Below are 19,787 nucleotides of genomic sequence, written 5' to 3' on the forward strand. Positions count from 1 at the left end.
CAGGTTTACCAGAAAACAACGAAGAATCGCGATAAACGGTCGAAAAAGAAGAAGAAGCTCTTCATCATTCAGAGTTTTAATTCACAAACTAAAGTTGTCCACAAAAAGAGAAAAAAGTGTTTTTGACAGTTTTCACTCATTTTTAATACTAAGGAGATATTGTTGGTAGAACTGTAAACTTTTAGCTTCTGGGCTGAAATGGAACCTGATGACTGAAAACAATCTTTGGTCTTTTTTGAACCAAACAAATTAAATCCCAACTAAACCAAATGTGTTCAAACCATTAAAATCAGAGTTTCTGCCATGTTTGCAACATTCAGACCCTTTACAGACAAAACTAATCAATAATATCACCTGGTTTATCAGCTAACAGCTGAGTGGTTTGTGCCGGTCGTGTGACCCAGGTTTACCTTCCTGAGCGTGGCGATGAGCTCGCTGTGCCTCTGGACGTGTTCTGACGTCACGTACAGCATGCTGAGCTGGTCCAGCGCCGACAGACACTTCCTGATGTCCTGGGGACAGAAGCACCACACTGCTGTCACCAGGCGGGAGTTTTATAGCAGTCTGAGTTTTTATTCGACTTGTTTGTTCTGGTAAAATCGTTACGGGTTTGTCCGTCTTCAGAGAGATGCGGAGGTCTCCGTTGATCCGGTGCAGAGTCGAGTCCGTCAGCGTTGAACTGCAGTTCTTCTTCTGCTGTCCCTGATCCGTCCCGGTGGGACTCTCTCCGTCGGCGCCGTCCTCCTCCGCTGGCGCCGCAGATTCAGTCCGTAAACCTGCAGCCTGCGCTCTGTCGGCCCCGCTCTTCTTCTCTTCCTTGTTCTTCTTCTGCTGTTTGCTCTCCTCCAGTCGCCGTGATCTCGTTCTCTCTTTTTCTTTCCTGAGATTCGCCGTCACGTTTCTTCCTCTTTTCCCGTGTTAATCTCATCGCCTCTGTTTCCCTCCTGCCTTCTGGGTTCTTCTTCTCTTCCTGATTTCTTGTCGTTTTGTCTTCAGCTTCGTTCTTCTTCTGCTCTTCCTTTTTCCCCTTTTTCTCCTCCATCTCAGAGTTTTTAGCATCAGACTTCTTGGCTGCCTTCTCTGTTTTTTCTGTCTCTAAAGTCTTTTTCGCCTCCTCCTTTCTCCCTCCATCCTCCTCTTTCTTCTTCTTCCCCTCCTCCTCTCCAGCAGCTTTGGTCAGTCCTCCCATCATGGTCTTCACATGGATCTTCGTCCCCTGATTGGCTTTAACGATCTTTCCAATTATCTTTCTCTCGTCTTTCTGCTGCTTCGTCTCGTCTTCTTCTTTCCTCTCGTCCTTTTCTACCTTCTGTCCATCTTTCTTCACTTCCACAGCCGAGCCTCCAGGAGACATCTTTTCCTCCTTCCCACCAGTCTTGTCCTCTGTGGTTTTCCTCGTTCCTCTGTCCGTCCCGTCTTCACTCCCCTTTGTCTCCACCGTCGTCTTTTGCCTTGAATCCTTCTCCACTCGTTTATTTGTCTTCTTCCTCTCAGCTGTGGACTTCCTGGTGGCCATCTTGTCTCTTCTGGTGCTTTCATTCATCTTCTCTTCCTTCTGTCCGTCCGTCTTCATGTCTGAACTTGTCCTGTGGTTGGACGGTCTCTCTCCTTTCGTCTCAGTCGTTGACTTTCTGGTGGACAGTTTCCCCCCTCTGTCCGTCTTCTCTCCTTTCGTCTTTCCTCTCACCTCTGGGTGGCGTCTTCCTGTCGCCAGACTTTCCTCCGTCCCTGATGGAAACACAAACCCAGCAGAGAGGAGTTAGTCCGTCTCTGGACCGGTTCTGCCGGATGAAGAGCGACTCGTCTTCCTTACTGGGAGCTCTTCGTCATCTCCTTCGTCTTCAGCAGATCCCTCAGCGACTCGATCAAGCTGTCCCTCCGCGCCGCCAGCTGATCCTGCCTCTGTCGTTTCAAAGAGTCACAAAGAGTTCAAAATCAGAAAGGTTGAATGTTTACAGGTGTCCAACGTGTGGCTCGGGGGCCATTTGTGGCCCTTGGATTAATTATGTGTGGCCCTGACTGCAAGTCATTAACGGCTCATTAGTTAGCCTTTTCATTTTTATTATTATATTTCTATTTTGTAACAAGTTGTGCCACAATCATTTTGACCTCAAGAGCAGACTGACATCCGGAGAAACTTGTGAAGGAAAATTCTTACTTTTGTTGCTGAGAATAAACTAAAAACATTTTATAGGCTTAAAAAATGATTAAACTTAAATAACTGTAAATATTAGAGCCAATGAAAAATATGACATGATTTAGTTTTTGCTGTGCAGGTAATAGAGAAAAAGAAAACATTGAATATTTTCAGTTTGGTGATTTTTAGGGTTTAATTGTTGAAGGAAGGAAGACGTTTATGTTTCATGTTTCTGTTTCTCATCCTTCTCTTCTTTGTTTTTGTAAATTTGGGGTAAATTCATGTCCAGAAATGCTGCACTAGTTTCATTTCTTCCTTCTCATCTTTCTCCATCTTTGAGTCTGTTTGTAAATGTATGGAGTTCATTTCATGTCCAGAATCATTTCTGCGTTTGCAGCTTTTACCTCGTCTTCCTTCTCCTCTGCCGTCTCCTCCCCTCCATCTTGTCTCTTCTTCACCTCCTCCTCTTCCTCTCGTCTTGCGGACTGCTGTCCTCTCTTTTCTTCCTCCTCTCCCATGCCCTTATGTTTTCTTTTCTTCTGGACCTTCTTCTCTTTCGCTCCCATCAGCATCTTTTGTCGTCTTCTGCTCTTGTTTTCTCTAAACTTGGTTCTGGTTTATCTTTCTCTTCTTTCTTTCTTTTCCTTCTCTCTTTGGTTTTCTTGTCGTCCTTCAGTTCCTTACTCTCTCCTCTCCTGGTCTTCACTCGTTCCTCCTCCTCCTCTTTTCTCTCTTTCTCTGCTCTCCTGACCTTCTCCTCTGTCTTCTGTTTTCTCTTCGGGTTTCTCAGTTTTTCTGGTTTTGTTCTCCGTTTTCTCCTCTTCTTTTTTTTTTGCTCGTCTTTCCTCCGTTTCCTCCTCGCTCCTCGTCTTCTTTGCTTCCAGGTTTTCTTGATGTTTCTCTTCCTCCTCGGCTCTTTTTGTCTTTGTTCCTTCAGTTTTCTTCTGTTCTTTTTTTGTTTTTATTCCCTCTGTTTTGTCCTGGTCTTCTCTCCTCTCTTTGTCTCAGATGAATCCTCTCTCCCTCCGTCCTCCTGACCTTCATTCTCTCTTTGCCTTCGTGTTTCTCGTTCATCACCTCTGCTCCGTCCTTGTTGGTCTTCTTCGTTTTCTCAGATGTCTTTGTCTTCGTCAGCCTTCCTCTTCTTTATTCCCTCAGAGTTTTCTTTCTCATCTTGATTCTCTTCATTTCTTTCTCCTGTCTTTGTCTTTCTTGCTCCTCCTCGTCTTTACTTCTCTTCCTTCCTCGGTTTTCTCCTCCTCCATCTTTCTTTTCGACGCTCTGCTCTCAGGCTGATCTTCCATCCTGTCCTCGCTGCTCGGACTCAGTTTCTCTCTTCTCCTCTTTCTTCCTCTTGGCCGCCTGGATTTCTTGCTTTCTTGCATCTTTTCTCTCTTCCTGGGAGGCGGCAAGTCAGGAATGTCACTGAACTGCCAAGAAAACAAAACGAATATGTTTAATCACTGATATCAGTAAAAAAAAACTGTTACTGGAACTGATTTACAAAACTGATGTGAACCGTTTTGACCAAGTTTTGGTTCCATTTGAGGAAAAAAAAATTTCCGAACATAAATCTTGAAACATCCACAGTAGAGCTCCTTTGATTTGCTCTAATCAAGTTGTTGCAGGTCTATTGGTCTCAGGTTTGCTCTGAACTAACAGCACAGAAAATCATGGTGATCAGCTTTGCCAGCAGCAGGTGCTGCAGAGGAAGTGTGTTCAGATTGACAGCGAAGAACAAACGCAGGCAGTTAACATGCTATTGGTTGTTGTGTCTGTAACTTAGCAAACACTGAGAAGGCCTTATCCCACGTAGCGATAGCACCTGATAGCAGAGTGTAGCATTACTGAGCTAACAAGTGAACCCTATCAACAGATGATGCTGAACTTTAACTATCAAAATCAATGAGTTTGCTTCCTTCTGTCCAAAATAAAAACAATAAAATAAAAATGTACATATTGTGTTTATTGAGGTTTTCTTTTTTTCTATTTTAACTATTTAAATCGCACCAGCAGCTGCATTTATAAAGGAGGAAACAGTTTTTGTGAGGCTGGCAGCATGAAATCCCGGCGGTCACCTTTAAATCTGTTGCTCTGCTCCGGGTGGAAACTCGTCCTGCAGCCGCTTCCTGCTCGCCGCTGCTCGCCGTTTCCTTCTTGGCCAGAGGTTTGCTTCCTGTCCATCCGGCTGCAGGTTTTCCATCAGAGGCAGAAGAAGCTCTTCCTGATCTCACCTGAGGAAAAATGAAACTGTAAAAACTGCAGCTGAGCAGAACCTGAACATATCAGATCTGTCAGCTTGTTAGATCTACTATTTTGGTTTCTTACCTCTCTTTTAGTCTGAGCTGGAGTTTCCTTTTGGGTCGATGGTTCTGCCAGTGACCCAGCGCTCGCCGACCGCCTGCTTCTCGTTGGCGCAGCGACCTCTCCTGCTTCCTGATCCGGCTTTGGACCCGTTGGTTTCTCTGGAGCTAATCTGGATGAGGTTCTAGTAGCAGCCGGCTGCTCTGCTGGTTCTTTACCCTGTTTGGACTCTGTGGTGTTAACTGGAACTGATCTAGACGATGTGGTATCGTCATCTCCGGTTTCTTTTTCCACTTTGGAGTCTGTTGGTTTATCTGGAGCTAACCTGGTTGCAGTCTGATCTGCAGAGTCTTCACCCTGACTGGACTCTGCTGTCTCATTAGAAGACAGCCTGGTTAACTCTAATCTAACCTCTCTATGCTCTGCAGTCTCTGTAAACTGTGTGAAGTCATTTGGATTGGACTTAGGCAACCTGACTGCAGCTGCAGGAGGTTCTGCAGACTCTTTGCCCAGTCCAGAGTTCATGTCTTCATCTGGAGACAATCTAGAGGAGGTTCTTATAGCCTCAACATGATCTGGAGTTTCGTTATCTAGCTGTGGTTCTACAGATTGAACCGACCTTGATGAGGATCTTGTAGTTGTGATACAGTCTAGTGTTTCTTTATCTTTCTTTGTTTCTACAGCTTGATCAGAAGTCAATCTGGAAGAGACCAGATCTTGTTTGGTCTGGATTGTTTTATCTGGAGCCGATCGAAACGAGGTTCTTGTGGATCTCTCTGAACTTTCTTTCTCACCCGAAGCTCGACTCGGGGTGCTTCTGCTTGAAGCAGGCTTAGTGTTGCACTCAGACTTAGTGGGAGCAGAAGCTCCTTTAGGTTTTCCATCAGGAGTTTTAGCTGCAGGAGTTTTTCTGGAGGACACAGAAGTAGATTTGGAGAGTGTAGTAGAAGGAGAAGCTGGTTTTGCTGGTGTTTTTTTAGTGAAGATCTTCGATTGAACCTGTGGAGAAAATACAACAGAGTCTGTAAAAATCTTTTAAACCTCTTTTCCATCTCTGAGTTCATTACACTTTAAATAAACCCAAACCAATTCCAGTAACATTTTACAGTCCACCCAAGTGGAGCATCCTATCTAAAGCTGTAGCGCTCATAAAACGTCATAAAAACACAAACATACATAGTCATGTCTTCATAAAACACCAGACTGTCAACTGAAAAAAAACAACTGTCAAGTGTCGTCATTACACATCAAATATTTCGCTCAATGTTTCATTTATTATTTTCAGAAGCAGATCTAACCAGCTGGAGTTTTATTTCTGCAGTTTTCTGGAAGTTTGTTCCAGATTTGTGTATTTAGTTTCTCTGTACCTATCAAATAAATGTCATAAATAAATTTTAAGCAGAAACAAGTTTGAACTCACCTTGAGTTTGCTGCCGAGGCCGGGCGTGTTCTGGATCTCCCACATCCCCTCAGCGAAGCCTTTGATGCGGACGCCGCTGCCGTACTTCAGCTTGTTGCCGACGTACGGAGCGACGTTCTCCGGCGTGACGGAGCCTCTGGGGAGAGAACGACCACAGCCGGGTTAAAGACGCACACAGAGGGACAAACCTGATTGGCTGCTGGGAGAACATACATCTGATGGGTCCCGAAAAAGTAGACAGGGACTCGCTTCCTGTAGCCGTTCTCTGATTTACAGACCTACAAACACAGACGGGTTAAAGCATCCCAGGTCAGAGCAGCTGTGTGTGATGAAGGGTGTGTTGTCTGCTTGTTTACCCGAGCCGGCCAATGAGGAAAGCCTTTCATCTTGGCGAACACCAGGTCGCCGGCCTTCAGGGGGTTACTGAGTTTTCCAGACATCCTGCTGCTGCAGAAAGTGACTTAAGGAAAGCTGAAAACAGATATGATGTTAGTGATGATCACAGATTCCTGGCAGGCATAAAAGCAGGCTGTGTGATGTCCATTTCTTAATCTAATGATTTCTTCAATACATTTCTGCCATTTAAAATCATGTTTCTTGTTTTGCCACCTGGTCCAATAACAAACCTAAACCAAACAGTGAAACATGCATGAATGGAGCAAAAACTGAAGGTTTACAGAAATAACAGCAGTAATGAACGTTTGGTCCATCACTGCTTCCTCAGCCTTGGCCATGTGAACACATCAGACACGTGACATCACTTTGCTGGGTTTAGCTGCCAGGTGTGCTCTCTACCTGTGATCTGCTCCAGAACATTGACAGCTTTTCCTGACCACCTGTCTCTTAATTATCATATTAACCTTATTCTGTTTACATATTTACGGATTAGCTTAAAAATGTCTTCATTTCAGTTAGCAAACCGATGCAGACGTTTTCCAAACACCGCTGGAAACAGCTGTGTTCGCTGTAACATCCCCCAGGCTTCAGTTTTAGAGGAGCTTTTCAGTCTAACTCAGCAGGTTTCGCTTTGCATCATGTTCACTCATTGTTTACAAATACACTCGTCCCTGCTAGCTAGCGGCGTGCTAACTGTCTGCCAGGCTGAACGGAAACGGTTCGTAATGTCGTTGTGGTTTTATAAAATGTTCGTATTTCCGTTTTCTCACCTGAAACTAAAAGACAAACTTCTTGAATCAACAGTAGTTTAAATAAATCGTCCCGTTGCGAAGCTACATTCTGACGCCCGCCGCCATATTGGCCCATTCACTCCTGTGACGTAGTCGCTGACGTATTTCCCGCCATCCTGGACCGTACCAACGGTACCAACCTGTGGGGGTGTTTGAGTCATATCAAAAACTCTTTATCTACCTTCAGAAAATGTATGGAACCATGAAACATAGAAAAGTCATATAAGAATAGCAACTGTTTTTCATTCTGGTTTATTCATCAGTGCCACGTCTTGTTACAGCTGCAGTTATTTTATAGTTTAGTTTTTCTCATCCTGGTAGGGAAGATTTAAATCTGCTTTTGTTTTTTCTTTGGTATAATCAAGGTCTTAGTCTGAATTTTTAAATCATAACTCATATATTTTAATCTGGCCTAGTTTTAGATATTGATAATTATCAATAGAGGGGAATTTAACGTAGGAAGTAATAACGTAATGTGATGCTATTTTTGTTTGAATTAGTTTTTCTCAGAGAATCCTGAGGTCCCATCATACTTTACACCTTGTATTGGTTTATAGGATTAAATGTGAAGAATTAACAGTACTTCTCCATAACCTTGTGTGTCTGACCATTTTTTATAACTTTTGAGTTGAGTTCTAAAAAGTTGGCAACAATTTACCTTTGTTTTGAGAAATCGGTCGATTTTTGCATGTGAAGCTGATCTTATCTATCTTGGGAAAGGTCTGAGAATCAACCACTGTCCTCTTTTGCTCTTTAGTGAGGAAGGTTTGACTGACAGACTCCAAATTATGTCTGCAAGTTTAAAATTAACAATAGTGACTCTACTGTTGCCAACTCAATGGCATTTTTGCTATATTGAGCAACTTTTCAAAAATCGGTATCAAACAAAATTGGAATGAGCAGGTTAAGATTTTTAAAAGATGGGTAATCGGCCAGAAAACTGTAATTGGTGCAGCCCTAATTTTAACTCAGTATTCCAAACCAGAGAAAACAAATGGATCAAAGCAGATCTTTATCATGCTGTAAAAACTTTTAAAGAAACTTTTCCTCAGAATCTTTTCTTCAGAACAGGGCAGAAATTTCGTCTTACAACAGATCAGAGCGCAGCAGGAAACCGACATGAATCCAAGAACTGCAGGAGATCCAAACATTTATTTGGGGTTAACTGACAGTTAGTTCTCAGTTGCTATATTCAGCTGAATTAAATACTTTAAATATAAGCTGGTTTGGGTGCAGCAAAATCCAGAGTCGTTCAGTTAAAGTCTGTGGATTTACATGGTTCTACTAACAAAAGTTTGTTTGGAAAAATATGAATACTTTTTTATGCTTAACATTTTTCATTGAAAGAAAATACTCTCAGTAATAATTTCCCCTTGACTAAAAATGTTAAATAAACAAATCTGTTGTTTCTGCAGTTGGGGGCCACAAAAGATCATTTAAGAGGGCAAAAATGGCCCGCACCCCTCAGTTTTAACCCCCCTGCTCTATATGGATAAAACTGATAGGAACATAACCAAAACACTTACAGTGAAGTTCAACAACTTTATGACTCAGAGGGATTAAAATAAAAAAAAAAAACCTCAAAACTTTTCAGATTTATTTGGTAAAATATTTTGGAAAACATGTATAATCTTAATTCCATTTTATGGTTATGAAGTACTTTATGATTATCTAACATAAAATAAAACAAACTCCTCTGAGTTGTTGGAATAACGGCAGTGTTATTTTCTTTTGCATAAAGGTCAACACTGGTACTGATGTTTTCAAGATGAAGATTCACCAGAGTTGAACAACGTAACGTGAGTCACCTTAATAAATATCTGGCAGAGATATTTATTAAGTTTAAAGTCATTTCTTTTCCCAGCATTTAACTCAGTTATTGGACTGAACCAAAGCAGCAGCTCACGAGTTCTCCACGCTCTGAACAAAATGTCTGCCAGCGCAGAAACATTATATAACGTGGTCCGTCTTCACAGAATTAAACAGCTACAGGAAGCATCTTGTAGTATGAAGCAGTGGGAGTTTCAGTCACTCCCACTGTCGCTGTCACTGTCATCACCTTCCTCCTGTTCTTCTTCTTCTTTTTTTCTCAGTTTCCTCCACAAGTCCAGAGAAGAAGTCATTGTCGCCGAGGGCCTTCTTGGTGAGCGACTTCATCCGCCCACCTTTCTTCTTCCTCTTGCGGTATTCGTCCACGCTCAGTTTGGGCAAACCAGAAATGTCCCAGAACTTGATGAGCTGGTCGTGGGCACAGCTGACCAGGAAGCGGGAGTCCCAGGACTTGGCGATCTCTTCGACGGGTTCGCCAACGTGCTGCCCGATGCATCCGATGACCCGGTTGGGCAGAAGGTTGATGGCTCTGACAGGAGACGGGGGCCATGTTAATGGTTAAACCCTTAAAGGATGATTTGCAATAACTCAACTAACCGGATGTATCCGTCCATGGACGCCGTGCACATGATGTTTTCTGTAATGGGCGCGATGCAGTCCACCGACTCCGCCTTCAGAGCGAAGCGGTCGCTGGTGGCGCCGAAGCCGTTCCAGTTGAAGATGTAAACGGTTCCCTCGCTGGAGCCGCAGACCACCTTCTTCCCTCGCTTCATCACCGCCACCGAGGTCAGATCGCCGCTCTGGTACTCCGACAGCAGCTCAAAGCGCCGCCTCTTCAGGTTGAAGACGCCCATGGTGCCATCCCCACTGAGGACCCGGCAGTCACAGCAGACATCAGCATAATAATCAGGCTTTCACAGATTCAGAGAAACCAAAAACAACTCCAGCAGCAACACCTACATTAATCTGTCCTGGTTCTAAACCTGACCAGAGTAGAAATAAGATTCACATAGTAAAAGTTCTTAAAGTGTTAAAACAAACCAGTATTAACAATGATAACAATTAAACTAATAACAGTAATAACTTCTAACTTTCTGAAGAAATTCAAAAGGGCGTGTCCCACCAGGGATTCTGATGCTGAAATTAGCAACAATGCTAATATTAGCTAAAATGTAGTCAACAATGTGGGATATCGTTAGCATATTAACCAAAATGGACTTACTCATTATTATGCAAATATAGTATATAAGCTAACATTAGCTAAGTTATGGTTAGCTTACATTCTGTAGCTAGCATGTGGACTTACTTTCACTTACTCCATTTACTTCACTAAAAATTAGCTGGAATGCTTATTCCAGGCTAAGGTTAGCATTAGGCTATATCATTAGCATATAGAGTAACTATTACGTAAAACTACAACAATGATGAGTGTTATCATTAGCATGTTGACTAATAATGATTTACTCCATGCACTATGCAAATGTTTTAACTTGAGCATTGTATCTGCATTGCTATGGAAAGGCCCCAAAATTAATAAGATACTGTGAAAAACTACAACAGAATATACTGTACACTTTTAAAAATCAAACTACTGGAGTTGCGATCCAGGTCCAGATAAGCGTCGAATTACCTGGCAGTGAGCAGAATCCTCTTGTTCTGGTCCACAGTTATGTCGCTGATATAATCCTCATGGTTTTTCATCTCCATGATGGCTGTTCCCTTCCTCATATCCCACACCTGCAGAGGAAAATGTTACGCAATAAAATGTTTATCTTCTTATTTAAAGCGATGAATTATTTTTTATTTGCATATTCTAATGTATTTCTACTATTGTATGAAAAAAGGCTTAAATGGTTGCATGAAAAATCTGCAGGTGCCAATTTTTATATCTGATTAATAGAATAATTATCACAATGCTTGATACAATAATCGATTATTAACATAATTGCAGCCTTACTTCATTTTCCTAATACTCTACCTTTATTCTGGTAAAATAATAACTTTATTTTACCAGATAACTTTACTATTATGAATTTATTTGGTATTTATTAATTTATTCTTGAATTATTACAACCTTATTCTTGTATTTGAATGCTTTTTTTCTGGTAATATTCTGACTCATCTTGCTTTCCTTTTATCTTAACTCTCCTTCATGAACACAGTAGATCTGCAGGGGGTAAATACTTTTCCCCCCAGCCTTTCTGTCCAGTTTCCATGTCCAGACCTTCAGGGTGCCTCCATCGTCTCCGGTGGCCAGCATGTTTTCGTCTACCAGCAGCAGGCTGTTGATGGGAGCCCCGTGGGCCCCCCGGATCCGGGACACCAGCTGCCCCCGCTCCATGTCCAGCAGGTGGACGGCCCTGTCGCGGGACACGCTGTACAGCTTCAGCCCGTCCGCCGAGATGCGCACCTGGCGGCAGGACTTCAGGTGGTGTCCGGACGACCACAGCTCCCGGTTCTCTCCCTCCATACAGGAGTAGGAGAAGGCGTACACATCCCCGTCCACGTCCCCGCACACCAAGATGTCCCTGCTGGGGTGCAGAGCCACCGTGTTGGCGATGGCCTCCAGCTGGATGTCCTGTGGGGTTTCCCGGAGCTTCGGGCCGGGAGGCTCCTCTTCCTCCTCCGCATCTTCCTCCAGTCGTTCCGACTCTGATTCGGATGTTCCGGGGTCTTTATTCGGTTCTGTTCGGTTACATTCAGGTGGGTCTGCCTCCTCAGCAGTGGGTCCAACGTGCTGTGCGGAGGCCGCCATGTTGTTTTGCTTTGTGTCTTCTTCTACGGTTAAAAATAGGAGCGTTTCCGAGAACAACCCCTGATCCTGACCTCTAGTGACCAACAATAAAACATCATTAAAGCAAAGAAAAATGAACAGATAAAATGTAAAATTCCTTAAGTTTTCATTGAAAAGTTTTGTCTACTATTTATTGTTTTGTTTCTACCACGGAGTATACACGAAGAACACACAACCAGGAGAATAAAGTTGCAATAATTATTATTTCCAAAATACAACTTTATTCTTACTTTAGTCTGAAGCTACCTCATGAGTTATAACAAGATTTATTTTCCCACTAAAGTAGTTTTAAGTTTTGATGGAATTTCAATGAATTAATATTTGATCTGTTTATTTGGCTTTTCAGTTGTTAAATCTCCAGCAAACAAGGCAACAATTTGGTCGCGCCTGATTGGCCGCTCTGACAAAGAACGCGTTCATACGGAAATGACGTAAGGACGCCAAAGATGGCGTGAGTTTCAACCGTCCCGAGCTGAATGTTACAGTAAGTGTTTCTTACGGCTTACAGGGGCTGAGTTATGATGTGTGTCGTTAATGTTAATAGACATGAGGCGGTTTATGGTTGTAAAAGGCGATAGCAGCTAAAAAGGCGGTTTAATGTTCCAAACATCCACGAAAACTTTGTGTTGTCGTTTCACTTCACCTTATCACCACTTCTTAATTCAAGTATATACATTTATTTGATGTCATGTTACAACTGGAAGTGTTAGAAAAGCTATTATTAAAGTTAACATGTTGAGATTTATTCGTGGTACATAGAACCGTTCAGGAGCGCAGTGATTAGCCTTCAGGTAAAAATGGCGACCGCATTGAAACTCGTTATTATCGCCGAATTAAACAGCGGATCAGAAACCTTCAGTAGATTAGTCTCTTTTTAATATATCTATTCCACAACCAGAGTTATAAAGTGATTAATTCTTATAGCGCAGTTTTTTAAATGGAGATCGTTGCAGAGAGACGTTCGAAGTTGGCAGTCTGTTGCCAAGGTAACGGCAGCCTCAGCCAATCCCGTGCCGTCTGGGTCTCAGAGGTTGCAGCAACAACATCAACATGGAGTCAGTCAAAAAAAAAAACATGGAGTCAGTCAGTCCTCTGGGAGGGAAAACTGGAGCATTTCAGCTGATGGCCACTGGATCTGTTCATCCTGGATATCACTAACCACACCAGGGGAAAAACAGACAAAAAACACACAAATAGTACAGTCCCACAGGGAGGTTAACGTAACTATCTAAATACCCCGCTGTTAGTGACAATTTTATTATTATTTTTATATTCAAAGTGTCTCTGGGAACTTTGATTTTGACTTTTAGATAATCAGATTACAATAAATAGGATTTATCTATATTTTAAATGTATTTTAGACCAATAATAGCACAATTATAAGTTGCATAAGGCTGGGATTTGAACCTGTGACCTTTTGCTGTGCAGTCCATTTGTGTTTAATTACTTTACAGTATGTTTTTTCTGCCTGCACACAGTCTCCTGCTGTGGAGATGGTTTTTAAAACATTATGCATCTCACTTTTTTTTTTTTTTACAGTTTCGCTACTTACTCCACTTATTGTTTAAATTTTGCCTGCAGAAGGAAAATAATTGTGTTGGAGACATGCAGCGCAGACCAGCAGATCGGAGCAGAAAGCCCGACTGGAGCCAGAGAGCATAGAGGAGAACCAAAGACCCCAAGGCAAAATTAACCCAGACTTTATTAATACACAACAAACTGCTGTTAAAATTAAGATGTTTAAAACAGATGAAAAGAAAAAAAAAATACCTAAAAAATTAATTTGAAATTGATCAATTCAAGTTAATTCAAGCAAACATTGATCTGAAAATATTTTTACTTAGTCATTGAAAAATGGATATACAATAAGGTAATATAAGCTTTGTGTTTCCTTCAGGAGGCGAGAGAGGAAGAGGAGGAGAAGAGGAAGGAGCCGGAGGAGGAGTGATGAAGAGGACCGTAAGGGAGAGGAGCGCGTCCTCAGAGAGGAGGGACATCAGCCAGGAGTCCAGAGAGCTCAGATGGAGGCTCAACCAGCTGGAGAAGGAGAATCTGAAGCTTTCAGTGCGCCACAACCAGGAGGTGAGGCTGCAGCGCCCTCCAGTGGCCGAGATAAGAATAACAGATCAGCAAAAACTGAACTCTGCCACCATGAAAACTTATTATACAAATCATTTCTACTGTTCCTTCTGTGAAAATAATATTTAAAAAGCAGAAAAATAGGAAAAAATTGAGTATTTTATTTTATTGTTGGTCATGTAGGTGTTATTTAGCCTACATACATCATCACTTCTCTGCTACTGGGTCCATTTCCTCCAGTGATTTACCAGAATATCAGGTTTGTACATTTATATTATTGGTTTATGTGTGTGTGTGTATTCAGGTGTGTTTCCTGCAGGCGGAGGTGCCCGTTTTCGCTCCTTCATGGAGCGCGGTGAGGCTCAGCGAACGAAGCTGCAGTTCCAGCTCGCTGCCAGCCGCAGAGAGAGCAACCGGGTCGCCGAGCTCGACCGGGACAGAACCGCTCTGACAGGTGAACAAATCAAACAAAGGAAGAGAACAGAAGTGGAGGACAGCAACACCTTCTGCAGCTCAGATGATCGAAAACATGCTGCAGCACTTCTGACTGTGTTCAGTTTATTATTATTCATGTTGCAGAGAAATCAGCAGAGCTGCAGCAGACCATCGCAGAGCTGCGGAAAACTCTGCAGGTCAGCCAGCAGGCCAGGCAGGACGACCAGCAGGCGGTGGAGGAAAGGGACCAGCTGATCCAGAACTTCAGCTCCGAAAATCAACGGCTGCACCAACTGCTCCAGGTCAGAAAACCAGCAGCAGCACCAACTGCTCCAGGTCAGAAAACCAGCAGCAGCACCAACTGCTCCAGGTCAGAAAACCAGCAGCAGCACCAACTGCTCCAGGTCAGAAAACCAGCAGCAGCACCAACTGCTCCAGGTCAGAAAACCAGCAGCAGCACCAACTGCTCCAGGTCAGAAAAAGAGCTCACACTGTGCAGGAAGCAGAGGAAACTCAAACCACTTTGAGTAGTGTAGTAGTAGTAGAAGAAGAAGAATACACCAGTCCTGCTGTTCAGGAACAAGTCGGTTCAAAGTGCTTTATGGTATAAAAACATAATGCAGTCAGCAATTATGAAACAAGCAAGTAATGTTGCATTTTATCCAAAGCCTTCATCTGAATTATAAAGCAAAAACATGTCGAATATGCTGGTTAATGTTCCAGTTATTAATCAGAGATAACACTGGTGAGTTTTAGCCTTGATTTAAAGGAACTCAATGTTTCTTCTGTTTTGCAGTTTTCTTGGGAAAAATTGTGTTGCAGCAAATTTGTAAAAGCCTCTGACTGAAGATTGTTGGTGTTAACATCTCAACATCCAGGCAACAGAGATAATATTAAATCATGATGTCGTCTGCATAAGGATGTACTTCATTCCTACCATTACTAATCCCTGAAAACCAAAAACTGAACTGACTTTTAGACCATTAGCTCTAAACAGAAAATTCTCTCAAAGAGACAGAAACATAAAACATTTGAAGCTGCTGTGGCGTAAAATTTAACCACAAAAGTAACTCTAGTAGAGACCAAAATATCCAGGATTTAGCTGCTTATGTTCAGACGGTCGGTTCTGTTCTGTAGGACCAGCAGGTGGCTGTGGAGGCATCTGAGAGGAAAATGACCGACCTGCTGCGGGAGAGACAGAAGGAGGCGGAGGAAAACAGACGGCTAGCCGAAGAGCTGAAGACGCTGCAGGAGAGGAGCGGCAGGGAGAAGGAGGTGAGGCGGACCGACGCTTCCTGCCGCTCTGCAGATGGAGGATGACAAAGATGGAGGATCATGTTTGGTGTCCTCCAGATCGCAGAGGAGAAGGTGAAGCATCTGGAGGCGAACATGGAGGCGGAGAGAACGGCTCACCTGGAGTCCAGGAGCAACCTGGAGGTCAGAAGGTTAAACGACTGCTGGTGTCAGTCATTGAGGAAAAGGTTTCCTCTGGTAGCAACAGAAACATGAAACACAATAAAACAAGCAGCTTAAAAAGCTTTAAACTACTGCCTGAATAATAATAGCAAAAATGGTTTTTGAATTAAAAATGTTGCTTCTTTTGTGGTTTCAGGTTAAAATGTGATTCATTAATTACAGACTCCAGTACATAGAGACTATATGCAGAGGTTTATAGACGTCCTATCTGTCTGACTGCCTCTGTGTGGCCCCTAGCTGCAGGTTCGGGACCTGGAGGCAGCGGTAGCAGTGGAGCAGTCCAGCCAGAAGGAGGCGCAGTGCAACCTGGAGATGCTGCGAACGCACTTCAGAGAGCTGGAGAGAGCTTACAGCCTGGAGAGGGAGAGGAGGGGTCACACTGACCACGCTCTGGAGCGGTGAGCGCCGCAGCATGGAGGCACCACTACGCTACTGTGCTATGCTGCTATGCTGTGTCGCTCTGCTATGTTGCCAAACCACTCTGCTAGGCTACGCTAATTAGTTATGCTGCTATACCACCTGTAAGGGTCTGCTGCTATGCTACACACTGCTATGTTACTTGCTGCTAGGCTACATGGTGCTACGCTGCTTGCTGCTAGGCTACATGCTGCTATGCTACTTGTTGCTAGGCTACATGCTGCTATGCTAGGTGTCCTCAGTCATCCCTCATTTCTAAACAGTTTATCACCTTTACTTTCTGTTAAATATTTATTTCCATAACATTTTTTCCACATTGGCCTTTATGCAGCCTGCAGACAGAGTTCAATCACTGCAAGACTGAGATGGCGGTTGCCTTGGAAACCGAGAGGAAGGCAACCTCTGACCTCTCCAAACAGCTTGAGGAGGGGAAGAGTCAACTTGGCAAAACGCAGTTGTTGCTGCAGCAGGTAACAGAGAGCAGATTGGAGACGTTTGGACAACCTGACCCCCTACCTGGTGTCTCGCGTCCTCCATGGGGGTCCCGACCCCCATGTTGGGAACCCCTGGCTCTAAAGCGGCCATGTTTTCCTCTTTTCAGGCGGTAGCGCAGCGTTCTGAAACAGAGGATGCCTTCCACAGCTTCCTGCAGCAGATCACCTCCCTGCTCGGCACCACGGCTCAAAGCACAGCACAACCTGCAAAGCATGATGGGAAACCGAGTCCGACTGAGATCCTGCAGCTGCTGGCGGTCACTCTGAGCACCAAGCAGCACAGACTGGAGGAAACCACCCTCCAGGTCTGGAACGGGTCCACTCAGAGCAACCCGCCGCCTTCCTCCCAGAAACCTGATCTCCGTTTCTCCTTCAGGTCCAGGATCTGCTGGCGGCGACCCAGAAGCTCCACCAGGAGAACCAGCTGCTCCAGCAGCTGACCTCAAAGCAGCAGAAACAAATTGGTGTAAGGCTGGTGTCGGTTCTGACTGGACCACATAACGAGGTTCTGGAGCAACAAATTATGGTCCAAACCATTTTACGGGTTTAATTACCTTAATACAACAGATTGTCATTATTATGTCAGTTCTTTAGTCAAAATGAGGATTAAAATCAGATGATATTAATTTTCAGTCTGATTTAAAAGATTTTGGTTGGACTTCACTGATCTAGACGTATTTTAAAGTTTCAGGGAGACGACAAACATTTAGGCTAAAGATGAACTTTTCTCCCTGTCCACCAGGAGGTGCAGCAGGCGCTGGGCCAGCTGCAGGACGAGGCCTCTGATTGGTCGATGCAGAACGCAGCGCTGCAGGAGGAGCTGCAGACAGTGAAGGAGGAGAGCAGAAAGGAGATCCGACAGATGAGAGAGGAGTTCAACAAGGAGTCAGCGGTGATTCACTTAGTGTTCAGCAACGGTTCCACTTCCTGCAGAGGAACGGTTCCACTTCCTGCGGAGAAACGGTTCCACTTCCTGCGGAGAAACGGTTTCTGCTTCCTGTACAGGAAAGGTTCTGCTTCCTGCGGAAGAACGGTTTCATTTCCTGCGGAGAAACGCTTTCTGTGGAGGAACGGATCCGATCTGATAAGATACAGGATCTCGGTTTCAGTCGACACATTTTTAATAATACAGCAAAAGAGTTTGTTATATTTGCACATTATATAATTTATAAAATACATTTTTTCAGTGTTCTAGGATAAATAATCCTAAATAATGGAACAAGCACGTTTTCATCAATATTTAAAAAAAAATCACCAAATTATTTAAAGTGGAGTGCTTTTATTTTGGTGAGTTTTTTCTTGTGTGGTCCTGTTAAAACCAGACTGACCTTTGAACTCGGCTCCATCAGAATCAGTTTTCACTCTCTGTGTGTTCAGGTCCGCCTGGCCTTCCTGCACCGCCTCAACCAGCGCCTGCTGACCGGCTGCGTCCTCACCCAGCCGCCCCACGGCATTCTGGGAGACTTCACCTGGAGGGAGCTGTGTGATGTCATCAGCGAGCAGGTGGAGCAGATGACCTCTGACCTGCATCAGGCCAAGGACAAGGTGAAGCTGGAACTGGATTCCAGACAAAACGGATCCAAATTATTTTCTCTTGCTTCTTTTCACCGTTTCAGCTCAACAGTTCGGTTTCTTCTTCTCTGTGCAGATCGCTCACCTGCAGAGTGTTTGTGAGAAGAAGAGTGTGTGTGTGTGCGAGCTGAAGCGCAGCCAGGAGTGTGTGTTGACTAGCCTGCAGGAAAACATGAAGAGGAGAGAGGAGACATGGAGCCAGCAGCACACACACCGTCAACCAGCTGCAGAACCAGCTGCAGGTAACACACGCACACACCCCCACACACACACACACACGCACACACACACACACAGGAGGTGTGATGAAGCTGATGTGCAGTCAGCTGAGTCTCCCTGCAGCAGAAACTTTTCATCTGAAAATTATTTCAGCCCAAAAATCTGATTGATGGAAGAAAGTTGACGTTGCTTTTTGCTAACGCAGGATTTTCTGCAAGGTTGGTCAAATTTTGGTGTCCAGGAAGTCTGAAATGTAATTAATGCAAACATTGTACAACCAAACATTTAGTTTAATTTTTGCTCATTCTGAGAATCTCTGGCTGCATTCAGTCATCATTTCTCTGCGGTTTGTTGTTTAATTTGACTTTGCTAATTAAAAACGTCAGTTAGCCTAGAATAAAAAACCCAAATCACATGACAAAAACCGCAGATTAAATTCCAACGTTCAACAAAAACACAAAATAAATAAAAATAACCAAAACAAAAGGAGCAAAACATTAAATTCATGCAAATGGAAATTATTGAGCTCATTTCAGTTTATCATACGATTAGTTAATTTATTGATTATTGTGATGACAATGTGACAATAAATGCCCACCATTACGTCATGTTTGAATAATAACACATTTTATTTGTGTTTTCTTGACACTTTAGGACAAATTAGAAACTAATTAAATCAATTAGAAGCTACAACAATAAGAATAATGAAATCATCTGATATAATCTGATTGTTCTGAATATTGATTTGATCATAAATCTCTTGTTTGTCGTCTCCTGCAGATGTGTCGCTCTCAGTGCGACGCCCACAGGGACCGCGTCTCCTCCTGGAGCGCCACTGCTCCTCGCTGACCTCTGACCTCTCCCGGAGCCGGAGGGAGTGGTCGTCCCTGTCGGCGGCCTGCGCCCTGCTGGCGGGCGCCCTGAGGCACGCCCGCGGCTGCGTGCTCCCTGTCCGAGCAGAAGGCGGTCCTGGGCCGGCGGCTGGCCGAGCGGGAGCGGCTGGAGCTGGAGGTCCGGAAGCTGGCCGACGCGCTGGGCGGCGAGCGGACGGAGGAGGAGAGGAGGAGAGGGGGAAGGAGGGCAAGGAGGAGGTGGAGGAGCGGCGCGGGCGCCGTGATGGCGGTGAACCGGTGGACGGCTCTGAGGAAGGAGAGCGAGGTGCTGCTGCGGCTGGAGAGGAGCGGCGGCAGCGTCTGCGTGTGTGGAGCGCCGCGTACGGCGGCCCGGAAGGGTCAGTTCACCTCGCAGGCTGTGAATACTTCAGGGTTTCTCATTAGAGTTCAGTTTTATTTCATTATGAGCCTCAATTCGTCTGATTCAGGTAGTGTTTACAATATGCTGGCTGTTTTCATTATTAGTTAAATATTGTTTAGTTTCAGTTTAGTTCTTATTATTCATAGCCAGACCTGTGGGAATAAATCAA

The 19,787-nt window shown here is 44.0% G+C and overlaps 4 protein-coding genes and 1 pseudogene across 4 annotated transcripts; 1 reads left to right on the forward strand and 4 right to left on the reverse strand.

Annotated features, from left to right (window-relative positions):
- Window positions 1-1,667, reverse strand: LOC129376774 (uncharacterized). The gene is made up of 2 exons (XM_055056343.1): window positions 607-1,667; window positions 1-512 (listed from the first exon to the last, which is right to left on the reverse strand). Exon 1 carries the CDS (start codon window positions 1,571-1,573, stop codon window positions 764-766), a length of 810 nt encoding a protein of 269 aa, XP_054912318.1. The 5' UTR covers window positions 1,574-1,667; the 3' UTR covers window positions 1-512; window positions 607-763.
- On the reverse strand, window positions 1,617-2,720 carry LOC129376499 (uncharacterized). Its single transcript, XM_055056111.1, has 3 exons — window positions 2,542-2,720; window positions 1,814-1,902; window positions 1,617-1,728 (listed from the first exon to the last, which is right to left on the reverse strand). The coding sequence occupies exons 1-3, from the start codon at window positions 2,707-2,709 to the stop codon at window positions 1,617-1,619; spliced, it is 369 nt and encodes a 122-aa protein (XP_054912086.1). The 5' UTR covers window positions 2,710-2,720.
- Window positions 2,721-3,321: 601 nt separating this feature from the next.
- LOC129376500 (hepatoma-derived growth factor-related protein 2-like) lies at window positions 3,322-7,121 on the reverse strand. The gene is made up of 7 exons (XM_055056112.1): window positions 7,028-7,121; window positions 6,218-6,332; window positions 6,075-6,139; window positions 5,862-5,997; window positions 4,466-5,440; window positions 4,216-4,371; window positions 3,322-3,567 (listed from the first exon to the last, which is right to left on the reverse strand). The coding sequence occupies exons 2-7, from the start codon at window positions 6,299-6,301 to the stop codon at window positions 3,322-3,324; spliced, it is 1,662 nt and encodes a 553-aa protein (XP_054912087.1). The 5' UTR covers window positions 6,302-6,332; window positions 7,028-7,121.
- Window positions 7,122-8,181: 1,060 nt separating this feature from the next.
- LOC129376599 (WD repeat-containing protein 55-like) lies at window positions 8,182-11,637 on the reverse strand. The gene is given in 5 exon segments (XM_055056194.1): window positions 8,182-9,130; window positions 9,132-9,407; window positions 9,476-9,745; window positions 10,509-10,615; window positions 11,103-11,637. Coding segments are annotated over 5 exon segments (1,242 nt in total). The 5' UTR covers window positions 11,634-11,637; the 3' UTR covers window positions 8,182-9,072.
- A 503-nt stretch (window positions 11,638-12,140) lies between these two features.
- The window catches only part of LOC129376595 (coiled-coil domain-containing protein 171-like), a 13,934-nt pseudogene continuing 6,287 nt past the window's right edge, over window positions 12,141-19,787 (forward strand).

Source organism: Poeciliopsis prolifica, unplaced genomic scaffold, assembly GCF_027474105.1.
Source record: "Poeciliopsis prolifica strain line A6 unplaced genomic scaffold, Auburn_PproV2 SCAFFOLD044, whole genome shotgun sequence".
In the NCBI taxonomy this organism is placed as follows: Eukaryota; Metazoa; Chordata; class Actinopteri; order Cyprinodontiformes; family Poeciliidae; genus Poeciliopsis; species Poeciliopsis prolifica.

Excerpts from the sequence above, each read along its gene's own strand:
- LOC129376774 (XM_055056343.1), bottom strand. The coding sequence starts at position 1,573 with ATGAAGACGGACGGACAGAAGGAAGAGAAGATGAATGAAAGCACCAGA.
- LOC129376499 (XM_055056111.1), bottom strand. The coding sequence starts at position 2,709 with ATGCTGATGGGAGCGAAAGAGAAGAAGGTCCAGAAGAAAAGAAAACAT. Across the intron at positions 1,903-2,541 it reads CAGAGGAGAAGGAAGACGAG|AGGCAGGATCAGCTGGCGGC; the intron begins GTAAAAGCTGCA and ends TTGAAACGACAG. Across the intron at positions 1,729-1,813 it reads GAGATGACGAAGAGCTCCCA|GGACGGAGGAAAGTCTGGCG; the intron begins GTAAGGAAGACG and ends TGTTTCCATCAG.
- LOC129376500 (XM_055056112.1), bottom strand. The coding sequence starts at position 6,301 with ATGTCTGGAAAACTCAGTAACCCCCTGAAGGCCGGCGACCTGGTGTTC. Across the intron at positions 6,140-6,217 it reads TTCCTCATTGGCCGGCTCGG|GTCTGTAAATCAGAGAACGG; the intron begins GTAAACAAGCAG and ends CTGTGTTTGTAG. Across the intron at positions 3,568-4,215 it reads GCAGAGCAACAGATTTAAAG|TTCAGTGACATTCCTGACTT; the intron begins GTGACCGCCGGG and ends TTTTCTTGGCAG.